Source organism: Salmo salar, chromosome 25, assembly GCF_965601325.2.
Source record: "Salmo salar chromosome 25, fSalSal1, whole genome shotgun sequence".
NCBI lineage: Eukaryota > Metazoa > Chordata > Actinopteri > Salmoniformes > Salmonidae > Salmo > Salmo salar.
The window spans coordinates 13,243,483-13,252,625 of record NC_138315.1 but is presented as its reverse complement, the minus strand read 5'-3'; the positions used below and the strand labels follow the sequence as shown (position 1 = coordinate 13,252,625).

The following is a 9,143-nucleotide window of genomic DNA, read 5'->3' as shown; positions in this document are numbered from 1 at the left end:
GTAGTCAGAGCCGAGCATGTTGAGCATCTGATACATACCTCTCTCTCTCTCTCTGTCTCTCTCACCACAACAAGGATGACTAGACACTATACTGACAGATTGAAGCCTGAGACAACCTCCCACAGCTCTGATCTACGGCCAGTCTGGGGAGCCTTAATGTGAACACGAAACTCCGTATATTTCCAACACTAAGTCAGCGTCCCAAATGGCACCCTATTCTCATAATGCACTATTCCATATAGTGCAGTGCTCAAATGTAGTGCCCTATATGGAATAGGGTGCCATTTGAGACCTCAATGTCATTTGATTAAGTCAGGGTAGGGCCTTTCCTTGAAGCTTTCCCCAAACAGACAGACAGCAGCCAGTTGTTGGTTCATCTCAGGCAGGCAGGCTGATTGATTTGATGATATTACTGGTGCTAATGTGTGATAGACTGTGTTAATGCTTGGCTCTCTTTGGGGGATTCCTAAGCTCTGTGTTGATGAATCTGTAAATCTGTCTGCCTGTTTGGAATGCAACACTTCACTGCCCATCTTGCCACAGGGACCCTGATGCATAACCAACCTGTCACTCACTCCTCAACAACTGTGTTTGTGTGTGCGTGTATGCGTGCTTGTGTGTGTGTGCGCGCATGCGTGCCCATGCGTGTGTACTCACACTTTCACAGAGACTGATTGCACATGTAGAGTGTGTGTTTTTTCACAGGTCTGATTGGGTGGGTGGTACTGTATGTGTTGTGTGTGTGTCGCTGTGAGACCACGGTTCTTGGCAGTATGTCGTTGATGAAATAAGTGTTGTGCAGGGAAGGGCATAAAGAGCTACAGGTAACTGCCAAAATAAAGGAAACACTTGAGTAAATGAGGGTTCTGGCAGCTCTGTTATGGCCCCATCGAGGGCAAGGTAAACACCAATAAATACACAGGCATTCTGAGTGATCACCTTCATATTGTGAATCACTTCTATCCTGATGGGAGTGGTCTCTTCTAGGATGACAATGCCCCCATCTGTCACCAGATTTCAACCCAATTGAACACTTATGGGAGATTCTGGAGTGGCGCCTGAGACAGCGTCCACCACCATCAACAAAACACCAAATGATGGAATTTCTTGTGGAAGAATGATGTCACATCCCTCCAGTAGATTTCCAGACACTTGTAGAATCTATGCCAAGGTGCATTGAAACTGTTCTGGTGGGTCGTGGTGGCCCAATGCCTTATTAAGACACTTTATGTTGGTGTTTCCTTTATTTTGGCAGTTACCTGTGCATTAGGGAAAAGGGACAGTGTGGGAGCAGGATTTTCTGGGTCTCTGTACTGTCCTGAAGTATTCTAACACAGATGTGCCGTGGGGTGCTGTTTCAACACCTCTCTTTCTTTTTCATTCGTCACCAGACTCTGGGGCTGTTACCCAGCTGGGCATCTGGAAACGTGATTTGGTCAAGAGAGGCAAATCACGTATCGGCACTAACCTACGGGCCTCTGTGTTTATTAGTGTGTGTGTGTGCTTATTCTTTTGAGTGTGTGTGTGTGTGTGTGTGTGTGTGTGTGTGTGTGTGTGTGGTGTGCGTGTGCGTGCGTGTGTGTGTGTGTGTGTGTGTGTGTGTGTGTGTGTGTGTGTGTGTGTGTGTGTGTGTGGCGCGTGCTCGTGCTTGTTCTTTTGCGTGAGTGTCCATGCGTGCGTGTGTCCAGCTGCAGCAATGGCGTGTCTATCAGGAGGAGGTTGCCAGATTGGAGGCAGTCATTGTTGCCAGGCAGCAGGAGGAAGAGGAGGACAGACTGAGAAGGGAGCAGGAGACTTGGCCATGAGGTCACTGCAGAAAGAGAAAGTCAAGACCCTTTACAACCAACCCTCTCCAGCATATTGCATTGTCCCCAGACGTACTATGTTTGAACTTGCTCTGTGCTCCTCAGATTCTCTGACGGTCTATAATAACAGCTTAGTATCCATTCAATGTTAGTGTGGCCCAGGTTCATATGAATGTTTTTCACTCCATGGATTATAATGTTGTCAGGAGGAAATGACCTATCTATGTTTGTTAGGCGAGGCGTGGGTCATGAGGATTTTCATTAGCTTGATTCATTGTATATTCAGCTGAAGGAGGTAAAATGGTGTGTGTGAGAGTCAGCGTGTGTGTTTTTGTGTGTGTTTGTGTGTGCGTGTGTGTTGGAGTGTGTGTGGTCCCTGACCCGCATAGCCCCTGGCATCCCCCCCAGGGTGTGTAGGGGAGCCGGTCCTGTTTGATTGCGCCCCTCCTGTGGGGCTTGCTACGATAGCACGGAACAGCTGGGAGAATCTCTGATTAATGATGTCGTTTAGGCTGAAATGGATTACATATACTTCTCCACAATCATCTTGCAGACAATGAAATATTATCTCATTCATTTCATTTACTCTTATCTGATTTCGCAGTGTCACAATCAATAGTGTTTCCCTCGTGTTGACTCGCTGCGGGCATTGTAAACTTCTGAGTTGCTTTGTGTTGGGAATGTTTGTTCCTCTGTATCTTAGGTGAACCTGTATTACGCAAAGAAACAGAGGAAGAGAGAGTAGTTGGAGAGTAGAGGTCAGCAGAGACTAACAGAGCTGAGGAGACTCATGGCAGAGCAAGCTAAGGGCGATAAGGAAAGGTAAGCGTGCATCAAGGGCCCTGACTGCAGCAGCAGCAGCTTAGCCTCAAGGACGCTAAAGGAGAGATCTCGACAGTTCACTCCATGGCTTTGGATGATGTTCTATGTTATTCTTTGTTTATGTTTAACAATGACTCATTTATGAACATGTATATACAAGTCCATGACCATTTGCGGAAATATCCCATGCATTTCACGAACCACTGGTATGATTCGATGTAGTGTTTTCTCTTCTGTTCGGTACAGTCTCCTCTTTAGCCACGGTCCTGCTAAAATTCTATCCTCCTTTCAATTCCCTGGCATTTAAACCGTGCTAGGAGAAAGACAGAGACGTTGAGTTAGTCAGGACAGGGTGAGGAGGACTGAGGACATGGGGACTGAGGGGAGATAAGATAGCTGTGACTGTGAGGAGCAGTTCTCTGGCAGCTTGTAAAGCTCTCTCAGCCTGCAGGGCCGCTGTGCCACCACAGATAGGTGGTTTCTGGGCTGAGGCTGATGTCCTTGGCCACTTCTCTCCCTTCCTGCTCTCTATCCCTTCTGCCCTAAGGGTTTAGTGCGAGGAGCAGAGAGAGGCGCGGGAGATCATCTGGAGGCCCTGAGAAATTAGGTACGTCGCTTATCAGCACTTATTCCCATTAGCTGCCCTGATTGGATCTGCCATGTAAAATGCTATGCCGGGGAAGATTTGTGGAGGGTTTTGACCCACTGTTTCATGTTGGTTTTGAGGCATCACTGCCACTTACTGGTGGGATGGAGAAATACAAGGAAATTACTAGGCAAACATCACATGGTTTTTTTTAAGTGTTTTTCCCACCCTCCACACAGTCAAGGTGGGAGTAAAGGCAGAGCCAGACCCAGAGAGGATGATGGGAGATACAGAGGCCTTTTTTTTTTAATACATAGTTCTCAATCCATCTTTAGGTTTTTATTAGCGAGCTGGACACAGTGAAGAAACTGTACGAATGTAGGTCCATTATCCTTCCATGTGAGGGTAGACGCTGGAGACAGGAAGCAGGTACAGGGATAACATTTAATGAACAACGGACATGAAACAGGACAGGAACAGCGTCTGGGCAGGGGAAAAATAACGACATCTACGCTGACACAGGGAATAACGTGAGGAGCAGACAGATAAAGAGGGGTAATCAACAAGGTAGTGGAGTCCAGGTGAGTCCAATATTGCGCAGCGGAGCGTAATGATGGTGACAGGTGTGTGTAATCAGCAGCAACAGCTCCCCCTCTCTGGCAGTTAGACGTGTGACATTCTACACAGTTTCGATTTGGTTGTAGTTATTCTAAATTATGGAGTCCCCCCTTCCTGTGATTGTTTTCAATTAAAATTGTCAAAAATATGTTTCAAAAATGGATTCATAGCAAAGAGCAATTTCTCAATCTAGAATTTTGCTAACTCTCTTTTTGTCACCATGGAAGACCAAAACTCTCTCGCACTAAAACACACTGAAATTTCAGGCGGTCTTTTCAAACTGCTCATACACTAAAAGGGCATTATCATAATTTTCACAATTTCACAGTATTATTCCAACCTCATAGTGTGGAAATATACACTTAGTGTACAAAACATTAGGAACACCTACTGACCAGGTGAATCCAGGTGAAAGCTATGATTCCTTATTGACTACACTTGTTAAATCCACTTTAATCAGTGTAGATGAAGGGGAGAAGAGCCCTGAGACAATTGAGACATGGATTGTGGATGCGTGCCATTCAGAGGGTGAATGGGCAAGGCAAAAGTGCCTTTGAACCGGGTATGATATTAGATGCCAGGCACACAGGTTTGAGTGTGTCAAGAACTGCAGCTCTGCTCGGTTTTTCATTTTCATGTTTAACAGTTTCCCGTGTGTATCAAGAATGGTCCACCACCCAAAGGACATCCAGCCAACTTGACACAACTGTGGGAAGCATTGGAGTCAACATGGGCCAGCATCAATGTGGAACGCTTTCGACACCCTGTAGAGTCCATGCCCCAATGAATTGAAGCTGTTCTGGGGGCAAAAGGAGGTGCAACTCAATATTAGGAAGGTGTTCCTAATTTTTTGTACATTCAGTTGATATAAAACACAGAAAATCACATTTTTGACTCCACTAGGCCTTTAAACATTTTGTATTATTACATTTTTTTGCTCAAAACTGCCACAGGCCGGATCAGACCCCGTCGTGGGCCGGATGCGGGTCATTGCTTTAAGTGTTTGGTTTTCTCCACTAGTTCCAAAGTTTGTTAACATGTGTCAATGTACTATTTTGTGTTTACTGCTTTTCTGTCTCACTCACTGACATAAAATCCAGAAAATCATTCCCAACAATGTTTGACCTGGCTAAACCAAACCTTACCCTCGTGCAGTCAGACGTTCAAGCGGCTTCCTATCAAGGCCGGTGGGTGAATCAACATACAGTCCGTCTGTCTGGTACATTGTGTCATGACTCCACTGTGCAGGAGAGCACACTGGTTTACCTGCAGTCTATTGTGTAATCAGACCAGTGACTGTCAAGATCCTCTCCTCCAATTGAAACTTGTGATCAACAACTAACTGACCTTGGTTTGAGGAATGTGAGGAAAACACAGACATGTTTGACTAGAATACCTTTTTTTTTTTTTAAATTTATGACGGACAAGGGTGCAACAGTATCGTCCTCATATTTTTTGTATACCTTTTGGACCTTACAATATGTGCGTCCCAAATGGCACCGTATTTCCAATGTACTGCACTTCTTTTGACCAGAGCCCTATTACTACTCTATTCCCTTTGTTGCTTTCCATATTGGGTCTAATCGAAGAGTAAGGGTTGAACAGGCCCTCCGGGTAGAAGGACTCCACAACACACTGTATGCCAAGGAGGTTCTCTCTGTAGTCCAGCCACCCAGACCACCTCGACGGGACACTGACTCCACACGATTCAAGTCTTCCACAAAGAGTGTTTAGCCCTATTCAATCAAAACCGCTAACCAGTTGTCCAGAATAAGTCACAATATAAATAGCATTTTCCCAGGCCAGTGAGAGAGCATATTTGCATTGATATGAAGTTAAATAGCTTTTTACACAACTTGGAAACCTGGCTGCAGGTACAGGTAATATAGATAAGTGATATTTGTCCACAGAGTTGTCAGTATTTCTTCTTTGGGCTATTTCTGTGATAGTCTGAATTGACAATGTTGCCTCAACTTTGAACATATTCCTTGCAGTACTCCTCCTATGCCTCCCTCTGCTATTCATCAACATCTGATACTTCATTGAACACAGAATTTCTGTGCTCATGCCACTGTGACTTTAGATTCAACTTGCCTGTCATCATGACAAACCTTTCATGTGTGTTTAGCTGTATATATTTGCTCATTTGACTATGTAACATCCATGGATATTGTGACAATATGCTGATTGTACTACGCGTCAGGGCAAAGTTCAAACTATTTTCTGGTTTAGGCTGCAATTCTGTAGTGTCTCATCTCCATTTCGAAGTAGGTCATTTCTTACTAATCCATGCGGAATAAGAGGATGTGGACCCATATCAGCCAGGCCTGAAATGAATTTATTCCGGATTTTAAAATGTCAGGTACAATGAAGTGAGATGTATTTCCATTTCGAAATATATCCCAGCTACACCAGTGGCTAACTCCTGCATGAGTCATTTGATTCAATTACAGTCAGAGTGCTTCTTTCTTTAAATATTTGATTCATTTTTTTTTAAAGTCACAGGACTTAATGTCATCCAGTAGTAACACAGAAAAACGATTTCATCTACACAGTCAAAGTACTCAAAGTCACACAATACATAATACCATACAAATATACACAAATACCACACAATTGCATAAGAATCCACTCTGAGCTTTGTTTAAACAAATCTGCAAAATGCATCTTCATGTACTCTTAGAACTCTTTTTAAATAATGTCTGATTACATATCAACTTGTCTATATACATATATCCACATATCAGTTGGGACTGTAGCTATATACACTCCACGGGCAGCAGAGGTGATCGGAGGGAGCTTAGACGACGAGGCCCAGGCGCTTCTTGATGAAGTGGGCCACCAGAACCTGAGGTCTCTGTTGGTACTCCACCAGCACATCATGAGGGGTGGCGATCTGGTCCCCATCAAAACGGTTCAACAAAGTCACACATACGACTGCAGCTGCGGAGCAAAAAAAAGTGAAATCTGTTACAAATATCAAAACAATGTAAATTAAAATATTCAAAAGTGTAAAAACAAAAACCTTTTTGATTACAGGTTCTCTCTGTCAAAGTTAGTGGCATTGGAGACAGTGGGACTGTAATTTATCTGGAATAATACCTTTGATGCCACAGGCACGACACATGGCTGCAAAGACAGTGGACTCCATCTCAATATTCCTGACTCCCGTGTTATAGGCTTTCCTCAGGTACTCCAGCTTGTCCTCAGTGGAGAAGGAGCAGAGAGCTCCATCCAGCCGACCCTGACCTGGTGGACCACAACAGAAAACAGACTGGGTTAGACCAGAAGGCTAGTAGGCAACATTGGGAATGTACATCCTAAATTAAAGAGGCAGTCTGCGATTCAAAATACAACAAAACTTGCAGACTGTAGCTTTAACTTAGGGCTTTTGTGTAGCAGAGTGTACAGAGGTGAGTTACGTGACGTGTTTACCTTCATAGAAGTCACTGGTGCACATGGTGTTGCCGATGATGGTGGGCACGTCGTCTAACTCGGAGGAGCACTGCAGCAGCTCCTTGGAGACGCCCACGTCGAGCTCAGTGCTCCTGGTGATCACCTTACCTAGAACCACCTGCTCAAACTGGGCACGGAAGAAGCAGTCCACCGCCTTGTCTGTGACCACTACTGTTCCTGGTGCCAGACCTGTAATGGTGACATGATTTAGAGAGCTGTGGCACTCAACTAGATAAACACGTATTAAATGTGTATCAACGTTTGAAAGAAGAACGGAATGCTCGGTATGCTCTTACCGACTCCACCGGAGGTGCCAATGCGGAAGAGGATGAAGTCGATGCAGCGGGCATGATGCAGCAGCTTAATGAGCTCATGGAGCATAATGGAGATGGAAGGGATGCCCATACCATGCTGCAGAAACAGTGGGGTGAGGTTAACAATCTTTTCCGTTGTTTCCACGTCATTTCAATGAAATTCCTTTGAACCAACGTGGAATAGACTTTCAATTCCATTCTGGCACAAAAAAATGACTGCTGTGCATCACCCAGATATGTATCATACAACAGTGGTGGTAGAGGTGAGCTTCCCCCCTTACTATTGTAAAGCGCTTTGAGCATCGAGGTGGAAAAGCGTTATATAAATCCAATACATTATTATTAGATGATACAGCAACACACCAAACTGGATAAACATCTGATAATAATAGAACACCATTTCAGGTGTCAGTCACTGGCTTGCATAAAGAATCTTCACTTTAGTCACTGGCTTACATAAAGAATCTTCACCAAGTTGTAAAGTCTTATACAGGCTATCGAAAGTCAAGTCAGATCATCGTCTCGTGTGAGGGAGATGTATCCATCGTGCAATACTTACACTGATAGAAAGTACAGGTCCCACTTTGTACATGGAGTAGCGGTCGGTTCCCTCACAGATATCTGTGACGTCATGCATGTTTCCGGGCAAGGCCAGCTCCTGGTGAATGAACTGGGCAAAGGACTTCATCCGATTGGCACTGCCGCCGACGCACACAAACTTCATGGGGGAGATAGAAAGGCCGTTGTATTCCTCCGTCTATGAGACTAGCTTTCATAAATCAGGTATTGCACTTATTTTGTCTGGGTAACTTTCACAAACCTTGATGTCTCCAAACATTTCAGGTAGGTTATGGGTCTTGGTCCCCAGGTTGAAGTGATAGAGAATGTCCTCTTCCATTGTGTCCAAGTGGGGGTTCTTAACATGGATCTGGGGGTTCTTGAAAGGGACCTCGGGTCTGTAATAACATTGATATGAGAGAGAGCACATGACAATTGCATAACAGAAGGTTCTATAGTGCAGGACAATAACCAGTAGTATAATAAAACCTCAAAGTAAAATACATATACTCACTCGATATATTCAGAATGGTCATTGACAGTCCCTATACCGTTCAGTAAAATAGGTGACATAGTTGTTCACTGTATACTAAAAGAAATATGAAGAAAACATTTAGAATTACTATCAACTATTGAATTATAACACAATATATTATAAACGCAATATTTATAGCCACAATATTACCTACAGCCACAAGTGCAAAACATACCTTTCAGGCTTAGAAAGGTTCTTCTGAATTCAAAGGGTAATATTCTCTGTTGTTCTGTGTAGCAGTTCCCAAATACTCTTTGCCTGTCTCTGCCTCTTGGGCTGATATAACTTTGACCTGTGACTTCTCTCAGGCGTGATTGGTTGGGGAAGGAAGGGTAGTGACTGTCTGGTCCAGTCATTGGTCTGGTCTCTCCCACTGAAACGTTAAGTGATCTCAAACAAACGCTAACTTTGACAGACAAACTTTCCAAATTCTTGGCCCAGATCCAAAG

The 9,143-nt window shown here is 44.2% G+C and overlaps 1 protein-coding gene across 1 annotated transcript; it reads right to left on the bottom strand.

Annotated features, from left to right (window-relative positions):
- Nucleotides 1-6,150: 6,150 nt before the first annotated feature.
- upp2 (uridine phosphorylase 2) lies at nucleotides 6,151-9,019 on the bottom strand. The gene is made up of 8 exons (XM_014173114.3): nucleotides 8,870-9,019; nucleotides 8,674-8,748; nucleotides 8,422-8,557; nucleotides 8,161-8,319; nucleotides 7,584-7,698; nucleotides 7,267-7,476; nucleotides 6,934-7,080; nucleotides 6,151-6,774 (listed from the first exon to the last, which is right to left on the bottom strand). The coding sequence occupies exons 2-8, from the start codon at nucleotides 8,730-8,732 to the stop codon at nucleotides 6,632-6,634; spliced, it is 969 nt and encodes a 322-aa protein (XP_014028589.1). The 5' UTR covers nucleotides 8,733-8,748; nucleotides 8,870-9,019; the 3' UTR covers nucleotides 6,151-6,631.
- Between the last annotated feature and the right edge of the window lie 124 nt (nucleotides 9,020-9,143).

What these genes read in the sequence shown, in the direction of transcription:
- upp2 (XM_014173114.3), bottom strand. Translation starts at nt 8,732, where the DNA reads ATGTCACCTATTTTACTGAACGGTATAGGGACTGTCAATGACCATTCT. An exon ending in GACCTGTACTTTCTATCAGT is followed by an intron (nt 7,699 to 8,160) that starts GTAAGTATTGCA and finishes CTGTTTCTGCAG; the next exon opens with CATGGTATGGGCATCCCTTC. An exon ending in CACCAGTGACTTCTATGAAG is followed by an intron (nt 7,081 to 7,266) that starts GTAAACACGTCA and finishes GTGGTCCACCAG; the next exon opens with GTCAGGGTCGGCTGGATGGA.